The sequence below is a fragment of the Lontra canadensis genome, unplaced genomic scaffold, assembly GCF_010015895.1.
Source record: "Lontra canadensis isolate GAN:19392208 unplaced genomic scaffold, GSC_riverotter_1.0 scaffold132, whole genome shotgun sequence".
Taxonomy (NCBI): Eukaryota; Metazoa; Chordata; class Mammalia; order Carnivora; family Mustelidae; genus Lontra; species Lontra canadensis.
In genome coordinates, this window is record NW_022631126.1 from 1,433,040 (window position 1) to 1,451,091 (window position 18,052).

The following is an 18,052-nucleotide window of genomic DNA, read 5'->3' on the forward strand; positions in this document are numbered from 1 at the left end:
GGAGAGAGTTGAAGGAGAAAGAGGTAGAAGGGGAGAGAGATAGAAGGAAAGAAAAGAGAAAGGAGGGTTGGGAGGTACTTGAAGGAGGTGAGAAAGAGGGAGATACAAGGTGAAGAGAAAACCTCAGGAGAGAGAACCAAGGAGTGGGAAATGTGGAGGGGAAACAGTCCAGGGGGTAACCCGGGAGCAGCCACAGAGGGAACTGGAGGAGAACTGGCAGGACAGGGGAACTGGGGTCTGGAAGATGCCCCCGGCCTGCTGGCCAGGGCTTCCCTGCCCATCATGCCTGCGTGGCCATTGCCCTTGGCCTCCTCAGCACTCACCCTGCTCCTTGGAGCCCTGACTTCCCTTTTCCTCTGGTACTGTTACCGCCTGGGCTCCCAAGACATGCAGGCTCTGGGAGCTGGGAGTCGGGCTGCCAGTGTCAGCAGAGGGCCTAGGGGATGCTCTGAGGCCGGCAGGCTGAGCCCAGGGAGCTCTGGGGAGCCTGGAGAAGGGCCCAGGGCAGAAGGCCTAGTGTGCCGTCGCCTGCGGGCCTACGCCAGGCGCTACTCCTGGGCGGGCATGGGTAGGGTGAGGCGGGCAGCTCAAGGTGGCCCAGGCCCTGGGGGAGGGCCAGGGGTCCTGGGCATTCAGCGCCCAGGCCTGCTTTTTTTGCCAGACCTGCCCTCAGCCCCCTTCGTGCCCCGGGACGCCCAGCGGCATGACGTGGAGCTCCTGGAGAGCAGCTTCCCTGCCATTTTGCGGGACTTTGGGGCTGTGAGCTGGGACTTCTCAGGGACTACTCCTCTGCCTCGGGGCTGGTCCCCGCCCCTGGCCCCTGGGTGCTACCAGCTCCTGCTGTACCAAGCAGGCCGGTGCCAACCCAGCAACTGCCGCCGGTGCCCAGGGGCCTATCGCGCACTGCGGGGGCTGCGGACCTTTATGAGTGCCAACACCTTCGGCAACGCTGGCTTTTCTGTCCTCCTGCCTGGGGCGCGGCTTGAGGGTCGCTGTGGGCCCACCAACGCAAGGGTCAGATGCCATCTGGGTAAGTAGATGCTGCCTACAACCTCCTTGCCTCCTCGATTCCTCCTGCCCCCTGAGCGTTCTCCACTGTGTTTCTGATCACGCCTCCCTTCTCAGAAATCTTCCCTGACTCCCCGTTGCCCACAGCAGCATTTCCTAAGCTTCGATCACCTACCTTCCAACCATCTTCATAAGCTTTGCCGTGGGTACTTACCACCTGGACTCTTCTTTCTTGATACCGATTCCCCCGACATTTTGTTTCACTTATTTATTTAAAAGGAATCTTTACAGAGCAATGCTAATCAGTATTACTTGCACTAAATAGAAAGTACTCCTAAAAACAAATTTAACCTTAAAAAAAAAAAAGCTTTTAAAATTCTAGCTAAATAAATACTCTAGTCTGAGACGGAAGCCCACGCTGTCTTCCTTTAGAAAAGAGTGGAGTTAGTGGGCTGTTAAAGTTACGGTAGCACCAAACCAAGATTCCTTTCTTCATGTTTTAAAGACTGAGAGAAAGCGGAAAAGGAAACAATTTTATTATTTAATGCAGGGTTATTTAAAACCTTGTGTTGCCTAAAATCATTTCCTATGCCACCAGTTGATGTGTTCCACACTGGCCTCAGGATAAAGTCCAAATTCTTTCTTCATTTCCCACCCATTCCCTTCCTCCTCTCCCCTCCCACCGTGTATCAGATCAGGAGAGCCTTCTGGCTGATCCTGGCAGGTGCCACTCGTGGGATCCTCAGCCTAAAATGTCTTTCCGCTTTATCACCTATCACCTCCTGGAATACTCCTACTCAGCCTTCAGGACTCCCACTTTCAAGGTCCACACCTCCTCTGGGAGGTCCTCCTATTCCCCATCATTTGAGCTGGCTGCTGAGTTTTCTCGCAGCACTTTACTCTGTCGTGGTCCTTAGGCAAAAAGGGATCCATCAGTTTTATACGAATGAGGGCGGAGCACACAGTAAGTAGGGTCTTGAGCTAAACTGGCAGAAGCCCAAGAAGAGATGCCCCTTCCTCCAGGAAGCCTTCCCTTTTCTCTGGAACAAGTAGATTGTGCTTTGCACTGCCCTTCCCTTATCCCTGGCACTTCTCTCCTCTGGTACTATATTGTAATTACATCGGGACCCCTTCCAGAGGGCAAGGAGGGACACCACATGGGGCATTTTAAGAGCTTCAAACTGCTTTTTGACTGAATGGGGTGGGCCCCTTTGTTGGAGGCAGGGGAATCGGATGCCTGGGTCTCTTCCCATAGGCCTGAAGATTCCTCCTGGCTGTGAGCTGGTGGTCGGGGGCGAGCCCCAGTGCTGGGCTGAGGGACACTGTCTACTGGTGGACGACTCCTTCCTGCACACAGTGGCTCATAATGGTAATGGGCTCCCGTTCTGCTAGGAGGAATGAGAGACTGAGTGGAGGGGGATAGGATAGAGGCTGCGGGATCAAGCCCAGCTGGCTCCCGGTCCCAGCACTACTGTTTCCCAGCTGCGTGACCTTGAACAAGTCATATAACTTTCCCCAACACCTGTGAAGTGTGGAAGCCACCTTCTTTATCAGGTGACTTCAGGGATTAAATGAGGTCTTGGAGGTGCACAGCAAAGTGGCCAACAAGACCCTGGACCTGGACCACCCGGGACCCTGTCCTACCTCTGTCACTTACTGGCTGTGTGACCTTGGGCAAGTTATTTAACCTCTTTGTGCCCCAGTGACTTCGTATAAAATGGGAGAGATCATGGTACTGACCTGAAGTTTGTTTTGAGGACTAGGAGTTAACACATACAAGGGGTTAGGATAGAGCCTGGCACTTTAATTACAGAGTGTTGGCTGTTCTGAGTACGTGGCGAGTGCTCTGGCATATAAGTAGTTAATGTCAGTCCTTCTCTTATCTCCATCCCCATATGCCTCAGGCTCCCCAGAAGATGGGCCTCGAGTGGTCTTCATCGTGGACCTCTGGCACCCCAACGTGGCCGGGGCCGAGCGCCAGGCCCTTGACTTTGTCTTCGCACCAGACCCTTGAAGGAAGGGGCTCCCTTCGGACACCCGGGCTGGAGAGGTGCTGTGCTCCCTCACGGATGGCTTTGAGTGGTAGCCAGGACTGCCTCTAGGCTGCAGGGGGTGGGGTGGGGGGGTGAGGGTGTGAACTGGCCAGCCTGCACTGAAATACAGATTTCATGGCCTCTCCTAGCTCTTGACTACCTTCTTCCAGCTACCCAGCCCAGTGAAAGGCTTGGGGCAGGGGCTCCTGTACTCTCCCATCCGGCTAGCCAAGTACCTCATCAACACAAGCCATCTCCTTGGCCCTCTCCCCCAGAGCCAGCACCAGTCCCTCAACTCAGTTTTATTCCAATAATTTAATAGAAAATTAAAATAAATAATATGAAATAGATTGAGAAGACGGCTAAGCTGGTGCAAGCCCAGGCCAGCCTAGTACAAAGTTAAAGGGGTGGGGGACCGGTTGGGGAAGGAGGAGGGAGAGAGAAGCTACCCTGCACGACGGTGGGAAGGTGGCTCAGAACATGGTGGGTGTCAGTAAGGGCTGGCTGGACACTTTGGCGTGTACAGTGTGCTAAAAAAGAGAGAGAGACAGAGAAAGAGAAAAAGGGAATTCTAAATCATTCTAAACCAGCTGGTGAGGGAAAAATAGCAGGACAAGGATGGGATAAGGGAACAAATGCAGGCCTTCTGAAAGGTTCTGACTGATGGAGGGTCTGGAATGTACCGTGCTGTGAGCCGGGAGGTGGGAATGAATGGAAAAGGGCCACAGTGAACTGTACCATGCAACAGAGGGACAGAAGGAGGACCCACGACTTGGCCAGCAGAGCCGGGGCAAAGGCCTGGGAAGGGGAGGGAAAGAGAGAGGAACTGCATTCCAGTGGCAGGAGGAAAACAGAGAGCAAGGTCAAAGGTCAGTCCTTGAAGACAATCTGTTGGCCATGGGGACGCTCGTCGTGGGTGATGTGGCGCCGGACATGGATCCGGCGGACACGGTGCTCCCGGTTGTCCTCATCCTCCCCTCGGCCTGCCCCACCACCTCCAGCTGCACCCCCTGTGGCCTCCAGGAGGGCTGGGTCTGGGCCCCGGGGAGTCTCGTAGATCAGGATGTTCAAGGTTTCCTCAAAGATCCGGGCCTCCGGGAATTCCACCTGCAAAAGGCCAGCAATCCCCAGCTCCTACCCCTGGATGCAGTTACACAGGCGGTCCCCTGCCCCCGGGCGCACCCCCAGCCTCTGCAGTCCCAGGCTCTTTGGCCTGGACTCTCTATCCTCTTGGCAAATTCTTTACTCAGCAAAGTCATACTTGCCCTTCAAGGTCCAGCTCCGAAGTCAGGCAGAGCTACCTACTTGTTTTCTCCCCTTTGCTGCCAAGTCTCTTGGTATGTTCTTGCATTTGACAAACACTTACTGAGTGACGGACATGTCCCAGGTGTCGTTCTAGGCACTGGGACTATAGCAGTGAACTAAACAGAAGTTCCTGTCTGCAGGAAGTTTACATTCTAGGGGGAGGACCAGACATACGTGCTATCAAATATAAACCCTCAGATGGTGATAGATGTTACAGGAAAAAAAAAAGAGAGGGTGGGGAGGGTCATAGCCACACATGTTACAACTTTAGAGAGGGCGTTCAGAGAAGGCCTCGTTGAAAGGGTGACATTCAACCAATAGTCAGAGGAGTGGGGAAGGAGCGAGGTGGGTAAGGAGAGAAAGGGCCATCTGGGGAACAGGCAACAGCAAGGCTAAGAGCCTGGGGCAGGAGTGCACTTAGTCCAGTATTCGAAGATTGGCAGGACGGAGGCAGAGTGGAGAGAGAACAGAAAGGGGTGAAGCGAGGAGGTGTTAGGGACAGAGTGGGTGTCGTGTGGCCTGGAAGGATGAGCTAACACAGACAGAGTTACCAAGCTGCTTGCTCACTACTGGTTTATCTTCCTGCCTTCCCACTTACAGTGGAAACTTCTTGGAAGCTGGGTCATTCATTCATGCACGCATTTGATAAATGCTTCCTCGCTTCCACTGTCTGGGGCTAGAGAGATAGGAAGAAAAGCTAGAGCCCTGCCCTCCAGGAGCTAACCCCGTGCTGCTGATGGGACACTCTCCTCCTGCCTGCTGCAGACAAAGAAGGAAGTATGACCAGCTTTGGGGCTGTGAGAGGTTGAAAGCTCACGAGCGAAGCTGTCCCAAACTAAGCTGTGCTTGGCTTGTGTCTTAAAGATTGAGCAGGAGATCATTAGGCAGCCAGGGGTGAGGAAAAAGTCCCCGAGGAGGGACCAGTGTGTGCTGGGTGGGGAGGTACGAAGTAGCACTGGGTGCTCAGAGACCTGCGTATCTGAGGCACTTTCCTTGTATCAAGGTCAGAAGGGAGCAGGGGACACGACAGAGGGCTGCTACTTCCCTAGGCCTTGCATTCCCCTGGATTCCAAGCCTGGTGCTGTGCTCAGTGCAGAGGACGTTCTCAGGAACTATGTGCTGACTGCCACATTCATGTCTCAGGACTTACAAACTCAGTGTGTCCTAAGAGACCTGTGTTTTCTAAGGTCCTGAGGTTCTAAGAACCTATTGTGGGTCACGGACCCTTCTGAGAGTCTAACAGCTATGGTCCCTTCTAGATGGGAAAATGCATTTACACTCCCAAACTTGCATACTGCTTCAAGACGGCCTTGAGACGCAAATGGGCCAGGTAAAGAATCCCACTCTAGCCCAAAACCCTCGTTTCATGGCAGAGAGACAGACCCACAGGAGGAAGGTGACTTGCCCCAGGTTAACGAGACCCCGGAACTTGGAACAGCAGCTCCTGACTCCCCGGACTTTTTCTGCCACGTGGTCGGCCACGCTGCCCTCTGGCCAGGGTCCGGGCGCTGCCCACCACCACAGCCCTCCCCGACCCGGCCCCGAGCCCCTTCTGACCTTGGTCTGCTTCTTCTCTGTGGCATAGACAATGGAGGTGCAGCACACCTCGGCGATTTTGCGGCCCTGCCCGTAGAAGGACCAGCAGCAGATCTCGTCCCCCAGGACATCCTTGAGGAAAAGCAGCCGCCCGTGGAAGCGCAGGGCCAGTTTGTCAAACAGCTCAATGTTCTTAAGGAGGTTGTCGTCTGAAGTGCTAAAAACCAGGGGGCCAGGAGGCCTTATAGCACACTGGCCTCCTTCCCCCTGCTCCTGCAGCGTGGGGGCACGCCTCACTGCACTCAGGTCCCCGTGCCCAGCGGGGCGCTTCCTCGGCCTGCCAGTGGGTTCAGGGGGCCTCTGAGGAGCCGCAGCACCCGGGAGGGGCTACCCATGCCGCCGGGCTCCGAGGCCCCCGCGGCTTCACCTGACGCCTTCGTGGCGCCGCTCCTTGTAACCGAGTGACAGCAGGCAAGTTCCTTCACCTCTTGGCGCCCCAGTTCCCCACCTGCTCCATGGAGATAGTATGCCCTCACACAGCTGCGAGGATTCTAGGAGTTAACACGTGGAAAGCACAGTCGGTTGTGGAAGAGCCCGCGGCAATGCACGCCACTCTCGCAACCCTCGCCGGAACCCGGTTTGCGGGTCAGTGCACAGAGCCTCCAGGGTGACAATGACCTGCCCAAGTACCCAGAGCTGCAATCTGCATCCTGGCGGGCATTCGGCCCCTCTGCGGGGTCACAGCCCCCACACCCTGGGGCGGGCCCCATTGGGGCGGTACCTGAGCCCAGCACCCCCCTACCCCCAGCCCAGGGCACCCCCCAGCCCCGTGGCAGTCACCTGGTGTAGGAGTACTTGTTGTTACTGCGGTTGTGCAGGAGCTTCACCACGGGCTGTGGGGGGGAGAGAAGGGTGGGGGTCAGGCTGCAGGGAGAGGCCCCCAGCCTCCACCCTGCAGGGCTCAGGGGCCTCACCTTGGAGGTGCTGGCCAGGAGCTGCTGCTCCTCCCGGGGAGATGTCACCGTGGGGATGAGGCACAGCGGGGACAAGTTCTCCCTTTTTTGCTGGAGAAGAAGCGGAAGGTGGTTAACAGCACAACAAAAGGTCACTCGCTCCCCCACTTAAAAAGCCGTCCAAAGCGGCTTGTTGCCTTCTGGGAAAAATCCAGATTCAGTGTTCCACAGAGCTCTGTAGGATCCAACCTCTCTGCTCTCGCCTCTACCACTCTTCCTTGCTTGCTGGGCTTCAGCCCCACCCACCGCCTGTTCCTTGGGCCCACCCAGCCCTTCGCAGTTCCCACTGCCTGGAATGGTCTACACAGCTGTGTGCTTTGCTGGCCCCTTCATGCCATTCAGATAACTCAGAACAGGACCCCTCAGAAGAGGGTGCTGGCCCGTCACCTAAAGCTCTCCGACTCAAACAGCCTCCTCTACCTTCTTTACACGTTAGCAGCTCATTCTTCACGGCACTGAGTTCCTCACATTTTCTCATTTTGTTGTATGTTTGCTTATGATCCGTTCTCACCGAGGACATGCCTAGTATACAGTGGGTGCTCAATCTCTGTTCAATAAATGAACCTGGTTGGGTGGGATGAGGTCTGAGGCAGAACCAGATACATTGGCTTCTTTCCTCTTTTCTTTCCCTTTTTTTTTTTTTTAAGATTTTGTTTATTTATTTGATAGATAGAGATCACAAGTAGGCAGAGGCAGGCAGAAAGAGAGAGAGGAGGAAGCAGGCTCCCTGCTAAGCAGAGAGCCTGATGCGGGGCTCGATCCCAGGACCCTGGGATCATGACCCGAGCCGAAGGCAGAGGCTTTAACCCACTGAGCCACCCAGGCGCCCCTTCTTTCCTCTTTTCGGTCTTTTAGAATCTTTATGCCAAAACGCCTTTCACCTCTCTCAACCAGATCTTTTTCTCAACAGAAATTCCAGTTTTTTTGTTTGTTTGTTTGTTTGTTTGTTTTTTTAAGAAACTTATGAGACCTTTTCTAACATTGGGGACACCTGGGTGGGTGGCTCAGTTGGTTAAGCTTCTGCCTTTGGCTCAGGTCATGGTCCTGGGTCCTGGGATCGAGTCCCGCACGGGGCTCCCTGCTCAGCGGGAAGTCTGCTTCTCCCTCTGCCTGCTACTCCCCCTGCTTGTGTGTCTCTCTCTCTCTGACAAATAAATAAATAAAATCTTTAAAAAAAGACCTTTCTGACATTAATATGGAAGAATAAAAGTCTATTATTACTTAAGTCGATTTTTAAAAAGAGCCAAGAGGAAGGACTGATATTAAGATATCCTATAAAACCATACTAATGAAAACTGTGGTTTTGGTTTGCGGGAACAAACACAAAACCAATGGAACACAAGAGAGTTTAGAAATGGGATTACGTATATATATGAGAACTGGTATTTATAAAGGGGACACCACTTATCTGTGGGGCAAGTACAGAGTACGTATTCGTTATTGCTGTGTAATAAGCCATCCCCAAGCTTAGCAGCTTAAAGCAACAATAAATATTTATTATCTTGGTTTCTGTGGGTTAGGAATTCAGGAATGGTTTAGCTGGGTGGTTCTGGCATAGGGGTCTGTCTTGAGGTTGTAGCCAAGTCAGCCAGTGCTGCAGGAATCTGAAGGCATGCCTGGGTCCAGAGGATGTATGTCTGAGAAAGCTTATTCACATGGCTGGCAAGTTCATGCCAGCTATCTGCAGAAAACATCGGATCCCCGTCATCTGGACCTCTCCACAGGGTCACTTGAGTGTGCTTCCAACGTGGCAGCTGGCTGCTCTGGAGCAAATAATCCGGGAGAGTAAGGTCGAGGCTTCAGTGTCTTTTAGGACCTGGTTTGTCAGCCCTGTTCATGTGAAAGGGAAGTATACACGAAAGAATGGGTACTAGGGAGTGAGAATCATTGGGAATGCCTCTGGAGGCTGGCTCCACAGGCTACCTTCTGGCCCCTTTGATTCAAATCCTTCCCATTGAAAAGCATGCTCACCCCCTCCCAAAAACCCCAAAGTCTCATCCCTTTAGAGCATCAGCTTGAAGTACAGAATCCTGTCACCTAAGTCAGTCCAGGGGGCAGGGATGAGGCTCCTTGGGTGTAGTTCCTTAGTTATAACTCCTTAAGTACATTTCTTCTTGCTCTGATGACCTGTGAACTAAAGAGACATATCTCTCCCGTATACCTAATGTGCAGTGGTGGAACAGGCATGAGGATAACCAGTAGGGGACTCTCAGGTAGGTAGCATACAAAAGTCTCTGCTTCAAAGAAATTCTGCAATCCAGCCGGACAAATATTGGGAGCCCTCTAATGCCTAATCTTGCCAGAAATGATTCTTTACAGCTCTTGGCTCTGCCCTGAGTCAGCCTTCATTTTCCGTGAAAGACAGTCCATGCTTGCAGCTACGTGGTTTCCTGCCTGTAGAGCTTCAGGGGCCCAAAGGCCTCTTGTTTTGCACTGTCTCTGTCACTTTTGGTCCAAGCTGGCAGGGTCTCCACCAATGTAATTCTTGTAAAAACTTAATGGATAGATATTCATGAAGTGAGTCTTGGGGTTCAGTTCGACTTCATCTTCAGACCAAGTTTTATTGAGAATGCCCTGTATTTGATCTTTGCTAGGAAGCCATTTGGGAATTGTAACATCGTGTGTTATCTGGAAAGGTTGGGACTTTTCAAACCCAGTAATTCCGGCCTCCTTGTTCAATTGTTTTCCCTCCTTCTTATCCTCTCCTTTTCTATTTTACTACCAGCAACAAGAAATCCAGTGGCCCCCTCAACATTCTTTCTGGAAACTTCTTTAGCAACATTACCCAGCTCATTAGGTACATTTTCTACTTTCTAGATTACTGTGGGAGACAGTGTTACCAAAATCCTGCCTCTACATGACAAGTGTTCCCTTTGCACCAGTTTCTAGTAACATTTTCCCTGCTACAGCCTCCTCTGAGGTCATCGGGCTTCCATGAACAGACCCTCTAAAGCTCTTCAGGCTTTAATTAACATTCTCCTTGAAGTCCTGCCAATGGGTGCCCACTTCCCAGTTCTACAGCCACTCCTACGTTTTAGGTTTTTGTTACCACAGAACCCCACCCAGATACCAAATCTGTTATCCATTGCTGGGTAACTAATTACTACAAATTTAGCAGCTTAAAACAATAAACATTTATTATCACACACAGTTTCTGTTAGCTGGGAACTTGAGATTGGTTAGTTGGGTGGTCTGGACCAGGTTTGGAGTCCAGATGTTGGCCTGGGCTGTAGTTATATGAAGACTTTACTGGGTCTAGAGAATCCACTTGAGATAGTTCACCCATATGGCTGGGGGTCTGCTGGCTATGGACAGGGACCTTCTGTTCCTCAACAAGTAAACTCTCCCCTGTGCTGACCAGGTGTCTATATGTGGCAGCTGGTTTCCCCCAGAATGAGTGATCTGAGACAGAGGCAAAAATTGCAATGGCTTTTATGACCTAGCTTTAGAAGTCACACACTATCACTTCTTCAATATCCTACTAGTTACATAGATCAGCTCTATTCAGTGTAGGAGGTGACCACACAAGATCCCGAATGAGGAGGAAGCGAGAATTGCTGGTGGCTATCTTGGACACTGGCTACCACAGAAAGTTTAGTAGATGGCACTGGAAAAACTAGCTCACTCTCTGGAGGATGAAAAATTGTTAAATTCCTTCATAATTCACATTTATAACAGTGAATTCCATTTAGATTAAAAGACCCATATATGAAAGATAATAAAGCTAATAAAAGATGTAGACAGAATGGAAAAAAACCTTCAATAAGACCCTTCAAGGATATACCATTAAGCAAAAAAAAAAAAAAAAGGGAACTTGACATTAAAATCAAGATTTTCTCCAGTTGACAATGGAAACTGTAACTTTACAAATAATCCCAAGTAGGGCACCTGGGGGGGCTCAGCTGTTAAGTGTCTGCCTTCAGCTCAGGTCATGATCCCAGGGTCCTGGGATTGAGCCCCACACTGGGCTCCCTGCTTGGCAGGAAGGCCTGCTTTCCCTCTCCCAATCCCCCTGCTTATGTTCCTGCGCTCGTGCATGCTCTCTGTCAAATAAATAAATAAAATCTTTGAAAAAACAAATATGGGCGACTGGGTGGCTCAGTGGGTTAAGCTGCTGCTGCCTTCGGCTCAGGTCATGATCTCAGGTCCCTGGGATCAAGTCCCGCATTGGGCTCACTGCTTGGCAGGGAGCCTGCTTCCCTCTCTCTCTCTCTCTGCCTGCCTCTCGGTCTACTTGTGATCTCTGTCAAATAAATTAAAAAAAAAAAAAAACTTAAAAAAGAAAAAACAAATAATCCCAGGTAATAACTCTGAAGAAATAACAGAATTATAATGACAACCCTAATGAAATTATTATTATTTTTTAAAGATGTTTATTTATGGGACGCCTGGGTGGCTCAGTTGGTTGGACGACTGCCTTCGGCTCAGGTCATGATCCTAGAGTCCCGGGATCGAGTCCTGCATCGGGCTCCCAGCTCCACGGGGAGCCTGCTTCTCTCTCTGACCTTCTCCTCGCTCATGCTCTCTCTCACTGTCTCTCTCTCAAATAAATAAATAAAATCTTAAAAAAAAAATTTTTTAAAGATGTTTATTTATTTATTTGACAGACCGAGATCACAAGTAGTCAGAGAGGCAGGCAGAGAGATAGAGGAGGAAGCAGGCTCCCTCCTGAGCAGAGAGTCCCATGTGGGGCTCGATCCCAGGACCTGGGATCATGACCTGGGCCGAAAGCAGAGGCTTTAACCCACTGAGCCACCCAGGCGCCCCCCCTAATAAAATTGATTCAGGTTAAGGATTCTCACTTGGTGTGTGGTTGATAGATAAATGCCATTCACATAGTGCCTAAACAATATCACACAGGTTACGTTATGGTTGGTAACAAGGAAGTCTGACTATAATGGAGGGATCCAGTCATCATCACCTGAATCTAGGGGCCAAATGTGAGCATTACTAATATTACTAATATTAACATTATGGTTCTCTCAGTACAACACAAAATGAAATATATAAAATTACCTAAAAAGGGGGCACCTGGGTGGCTCAGTGGGTTAAAGCCTCTGCCTTCAGCTCAGGTCATGATCTCAGGGTCCTGGGATTGAGCCCTGCATCAGGGTCTCTGCTCAGCAGGGAGTCTGCTTCCCACTCCCTCTCTCTCTCTGCCTACTTGTGATCTCTGTCATATAAATAAATAAAATCTTTAAAAAAATAATAAAATTACCTAAAATGTATTCTAATCAAAATGTTTAGGGGTGCCTGGGTGGCTCAGTGGGTTAAGCCTCTGCCTTCGGCTCAGGTCATGATCTCAGGGTCCTAGGATCGAGCCTCACATCGGGCTCTCTGCTCAGCGGGGAGCCTGCTTCCCTGTCTATCTCTGGCTGCCTCTCTGCCTACTTGTGATTTCTGTCAAATAAATAAATAAAATCTAAAAAAAAAAAAAAGTTTAGCATCGAGACTTTAAGTCTACTGTTGGGGCGCCTGGTTGGCTCAGTTGGAAGAGCATGTGACTCTTGATCTCAGGGTCATGAGTTCAAGCTCCATGTTGGGTCCAGAGATTACTATAAAAATAAACTTAAAAAATAAATAAATCTACTGTCTATAGTTTACAGAAAACTCAGAGCAAGGTATAGTACCAAACCAAATGATACCATAATGTAACAATGAGGCAAATTTGGAAAGTGGGTCATCATGCAGGACAACTGTGGACTCTTTTAACAAGTCAGCATGATTAAAAAAGGGATGGTTCAGGGTTGGAAGAGACTTAAAGAACATAATAACCAGATGTAATGCAAGGATCTAGACTGGGCCCTGGTTTAGATGTATCAGGTAAAAAAGATCTTTCTGGAACAAATGGAGAGATTTGAGTATACGCTGGATTTTAGATAAGAAGAAATTTTATTGACATGGAAAGATGGCAATTATTAACAAACCAAAAAAAGCAAACTACAAAACAGCACATATAGCATGAGCATATATATTTTAGCAAATACGCAAACACACACACACACACACACACACACAAACACCTGAAAGGATATTTGGAGCTTTTATTTTTTGATTATCTGTGTTTTCTAAATTTCTACAATACATATATGTGTGTGTATATATATATATATATATGTAGATAGAGACATAGATATAGATACAGATATACTGCTTTAAAAATAATAAATGGTTATAATAAAAAAAACACAAGGATTTCTATTCAACAAAAGATGCCACAGACAGGTGACATTTTAAGAGAAAATATTGGCGACAACTAAAATTGACTAGAAATTATCTGAAACAGATTGTCTCAACTAGGATTCCTCACCTGAATCTCAAAATCCAGCAAATAAATAATCTGAGTACCTGTTTTCTCAACTCTTCTGAGGATGACAGGAAAACAGTACCATTCTTAGAGGCATACGAGGAAAGTAAATTTATTATGTACAATACATGTCTTAGGGCTTAATTCTCCCTAGGAACTAAACTAAAATAGGCAAGGATCTTCTGCAAAGCAGCAAGAGAAAGATAGGAAACTCAGTAGAAAATTTGGTCAAGAATATGAATAGGCAATTCACGGAAGGGGAAACCACAAAAAAAAACGAGCAAGCATATGAAAAGCTGCTCAATTTCGTTAGTAATCAGAGGCATACAAATTAAAATGAGATCACTCTATACCAATCAGCTTGGCAAAATTAGAACACTGGCTGATGCCATGTGTTGCTGAGAATATGGAGAAACGGGATCCCTGATGGCATGCTGACCAGGAGTACAAGTGCTCTGGTCATTCGGGGGATTAATCTGATGATCTCTATGCAATTCCCCTGCATGTGTTATGTGACCCTGCAGTTCCACTCCCAGCTACAAACCTGAGAAACCCCAGGCCAGGACCCACAAGGGCACGTGTAGAAGGATGCTCATGGTGGCAGGTGGCACCGTTTGCAGGGGAAAGAAGGTAGAGGCAATCTAGGTCTCTAGCCTCAGGGGAACATATAAATAAAATACAGTGAATACACGCCATAGATTCTTGCGCAGTGGTTAGAAGCAAAGAACTAAACACACAGTGGCATGAAGATATCTCAAAAGAGGTGTTGAATTAAGAAACAGAACACACAATCCATAGCTCAATGCCATTTATAGAAATTGAAAATGAATACATATACAAAACAAGGTTCGTAGCTTTTCAAGGGTACAAACATAATCCAAGTATATGTAGCAAAACATTAGAATTGGAGGGGTAGCTATGGGTAAAAGGGAAGCGGGCAAGGGGCTGGGAGGAAAGGGGAAAAATAAAAAGAGAGAAGACTCGTAGAGACCAATGATGATTAAGTACCACACTCTGAGGATGAACTTAATTCTGTATACCTGAATCTTAAAAGCAAAAACCAAAACCTCCAAACGAACAAGCCAGCTCTGAGTGGGGTGATGATGGGAACGGTGTCAGGAAACCTGGAAAGGAGGCAGCTGGAGCAGAGGGAAAAGCACTGAACCTGGGAGTCAGATAAGCAGGGGCTGGCTCTGAGCTTTGCGGCTTACTGGCTGGCTCTTTGACCTTGGATACATCCCCAACCTCCCACCGCCTACGTATCAAACACGGGTACAAGATGTACACACAAGCAGATAGCAGAATCACTCCCAGAATATCTCCCACAGTAGGTGGGAGATACTGCTGGATAAATGACAACTACAGAGCAGGAACCCACTTTGAAGATCACCGAGTTCCACGGTTTTCCAACTGCAAGTGGTGACCCATTCATGGGTTCTGAAATAAGTTTAGTGGGTCCCAAAGAGCATTCAAAATAAAGAAAACAATATACCAGCATGTATTTCACTAAAAGTATCATTTTATAAAACTCTTACTTAAGTTATATATATGTGAGTATAAAATGCATTTTTTTCCCCTATGGGATGCAGTTTGAAAAACATGGATACTGCCCAAAGGAACGCTGTACTTTTGAATTTCATGAACCAGTAAGTATTCACCAAGCCAACAGAAAGTTGTTCATAGTTGCCACTTTTTAATATATAAAGGGCATCAAAAAAGAAACTCTCATGGGGCGCCTGGGTGGCTCAGTGGGTTAAGCCGCTGCCTTCGGCTCAGGTCATGATCTCAGGGTCCTGGGATCGAGTCCCGCATCGGGCTCTCTGCTCAGCAGGGAGCCTGCTTCCCTCTCTCTCTCTCTCTGCCTGCCTCTCCATCTACTTGTGATCTCTGTCTGTCAAATAAATAAATAAAATCTTAAAAAAAAAAAAAAAAAAAAAAAAAAAAGAAACTCTCATCTCCTATTAATATTGTATCATAAAGGAAAGGACATTCTTAACACTGTAAAAACAGAATAAAAGGCTTTATGTAAAATTCATTACACTGTACCTATTTCTAGTTTCCCCATCTTTTGGAACAGGAGGAAAGAATGCCAGAAGTAGGAAATGACTCAATCAAGGTAATTCAGCTGTGGTAGAGGTGATGCTTAACCCACAGGTCCTGGCTATGCCTTCTAAGTCTTCTCCTCAGAACCCTAAGAGATCCACAGAAGAGAAGCCCAGCAGCTGGGGCTGTGGAACGCCCAACCTGTTTTAATGGGAGCAGCTCTGCTTCTAAGATTTCATTGCTAAAAAAAAAAAGTTAAAAACACAAAAACAAAGCCTAGCTGGGGGTGGAATGCTGTCTCCCAGGATAAGACCAAAACAGTGAGGTCATTATATTCTAATTTAAATTTAGATTATTTTTTTCCTAGGAAGTTATTTAAGATTTCTGAGCAAGGGGGAGAAGAGATTGCCATTGTGTTTAAGGATCATCACTCGGGTGGTAGTGTGAACGCCAGATTAGCCGGGGAAGAGCAAAGAGAGAGTAGTCATTTAACTACTGCAACTGTCCTAGCATGAGGTGGTAAGGGAGGTCCTTCTTGAGGCAGCAGGGACACACAGGAAAGCACCCCCTAATTCTCTGTGGTCATGGCTAGTCACAGCCAGGCCATAGGCAGCCTCTGCAGACACTACCCCATATGCTGCCTCCCTTCTATTTTTTAATGTCCCAGTATCTAACTGCTTGGGCAGCTCTCCAGAGACATGGGCATAAGGTGGGATTCAGGGCCCCTCACCTGCAATGCTAGCTGGCAGTCCTCAATCAGGCCCTGTACCAGGTAGTAGCGTGCTTCACCTAGTAGCTCCCCCAGTTCTCTGGTACTCTCAGGTAGTGGCACGGACCCATCCCGCAGGTAGTTGAGGATTGTACCAAAGTGGCGGCCGCTCCGGTCAATCAGCACCCAACCTGGTGGAATGGAGAGAGGCAGGAGGAAGGATGACTTTGCGGGGGGCCTTGGAGCTACTAAATTCTTAGGAAAAACAGATTCCAAAGTTACAAATCTGAATACTGATCTGTCTCAAACCTCTGCCATGTCCAAGAAAATCCCTTTGAAACATCTCCAGTGAGTTCTCCCATAGACCCTTTTTAAACATTTGTAGAGAATTTAATCCCTTCCAACTCTCTTCTACATTGAAAAAAAGTTCCCACCACAAGAAAATGATTATAGATTACCTTATCAACAAACTTGAACCTTTAGTGTTAATCCTGACCATCCTATTTAATTAAAATATCTACCCCACCATTTTAACCTTTATATAATTCTTAGAACTTATTATTATCTGCAATTACATGTATTTTTTGTATGTGTATTTGGTTATTATTTTCCTTCTGCCCCCACAAAAAAGTAAAGTCCGTAAGACTTACCCTGTCTGATTCATTTACCAAAGCAGCTCTGGTGCTTTACAAATACTTGCTGAATAAATAAATTACTTCCGAAACTTCAGATATTTGAAGACTGAACTCCATCTCCCCAAGAACTTTAATTTTCTTGCTCTTACAATACTTGTTATACCCCCTCTGAATACCTTCCCCCACCTTCTCACAAATTTTACAGTTCTGCCTGGGCATCTGGGTCCCATCCCTGAAGGCAACACTCCACTTAGGTAAGGTTCACCTGCCAAAGAGAACTGTCCACCCTCCTCTCTGGTGTCCATGGCAAACCCCAAAACAGCCTTTTCCTACAATCTGCATTTACAGGTGGATCCCTGGAGTGAGCGTACAGGGAACTGTTAGAGGAACACAGAGCCAGACAACTGCTCCAGGCTGGCGGTTAGCAGTGCTGAGGCAGAGAGGCAAACCTAAGGCTGGGCAGTTGGAAGGTACGTGAAGGTTGCCTGGAAGGGTGCTGCTGACATCAGGGCTGGTTCCCAAGTCGTCTGAGCTGAGGAATAAAGGGTGGGAGAATTGGAGGGGCCGGTAACAAAAATTCTGAAGCGACATGTTTAATTACTTACCACAGCGCCTACTGGAGGGGGGCGTGTGATGTTCCATAGACGCTAGTTATTGCTAGGGGTGAAGGACTGAGCGGAGCGGGGTTATGAATGAGAAAGGGGAGATGAGACTGGACGTGGGGCAGGAGGGGGGTGAAATGAGTTGACTGGACGGTAGAGATACGAGAGAAGGGAGTATGGGGAGACTGGGCAAGGGAAGGCAGACGGGAATCTGGAGGATAAGGGACCACACAGTAAGGGCGGCGCGGCGTACCTCCCGCGTCCGTGAGCACCTCCGCGCGGCCGCTGAACATGGCCTTGAGCATGGTGTCCTGTCCCGTGAGGGTGCGAAGCGTGGTGTAGTGCAGCGAGCCGCCCACGTTCAGCTTCACGTACTTGCTGTTCGGGGTCAGGGGCTTCAGACCGTAACCGGCGGAGCCAGTCTCGAGACCCGAGGGCTTAGGGGCTTCCAGGGATGGGGCCTCGGCTACCGCCGGGCCCGAGGCCTCGGCCGACATGCCAAGGAGTGGCGGCGGACGGGGACGCTAAGCTCTCCCCGCGCCCTCCGGCGGCTCCCAAAGGCCCCGAGACCGGAGCCCTCGAGCCAGACCGCCCGGCCCGCACGCCCACACGCCGCCGCTACCCAGCCGCACTGGCTCCTAGCCCCATCGCGCCGGAGCAGCCCGGAAGCCCGGGCCGAGCAGCTGCGCAGGCGCGCCAAGGACCCGCCCCCACCCTCGCACGCCGGCGGTGCGGAGCATGCGTGGTGGCCTTGGGCCCGTTGAGAGGTAGCACGCCGCCTTTGGCTGGGTGAGGTGGCCGCGAGGTGCGCTCCTACTGCGAGTCCCAGACCCTGGTTGCAGGACGCGCCCCGCCACGGCT

The 18,052-nt window shown here is 49.4% G+C and overlaps 2 protein-coding genes across 2 annotated transcripts; one reads left to right on the plus strand and one right to left on the minus strand.

The window, feature by feature from the left end:
- The first annotated feature begins 24 nt into the window (after positions 1–24).
- Positions 25–3,095, plus strand: ASPHD1 (aspartate beta-hydroxylase domain containing 1). Its single transcript, XM_032842534.1, has 3 exons — positions 25–1,030; positions 2,264–2,377; positions 2,913–3,095. Exons 1-3 carry the CDS (start codon positions 151–153, stop codon positions 3,020–3,022), a joined length of 1,104 nt encoding a protein of 367 aa, XP_032698425.1. The 5' UTR covers positions 25–150; the 3' UTR covers positions 3,023–3,095.
- Positions 3,096–3,337: 242 nt separating this feature from the next.
- Positions 3,338–17,832, minus strand: KCTD13 (potassium channel tetramerization domain containing 13). The gene is made up of 6 exons (XM_032842535.1): positions 17,445–17,832; positions 15,976–16,145; positions 6,857–6,946; positions 6,723–6,775; positions 5,904–6,099; positions 3,338–4,148 (listed from the first exon to the last, which is right to left on the minus strand). The coding sequence occupies exons 1-6, from the start codon at positions 17,686–17,688 to the stop codon at positions 3,912–3,914; spliced, it is 990 nt and encodes a 329-aa protein (XP_032698426.1). The 5' UTR covers positions 17,689–17,832; the 3' UTR covers positions 3,338–3,911.
- Positions 17,833–18,052: the final 220 nt, after the last annotated feature.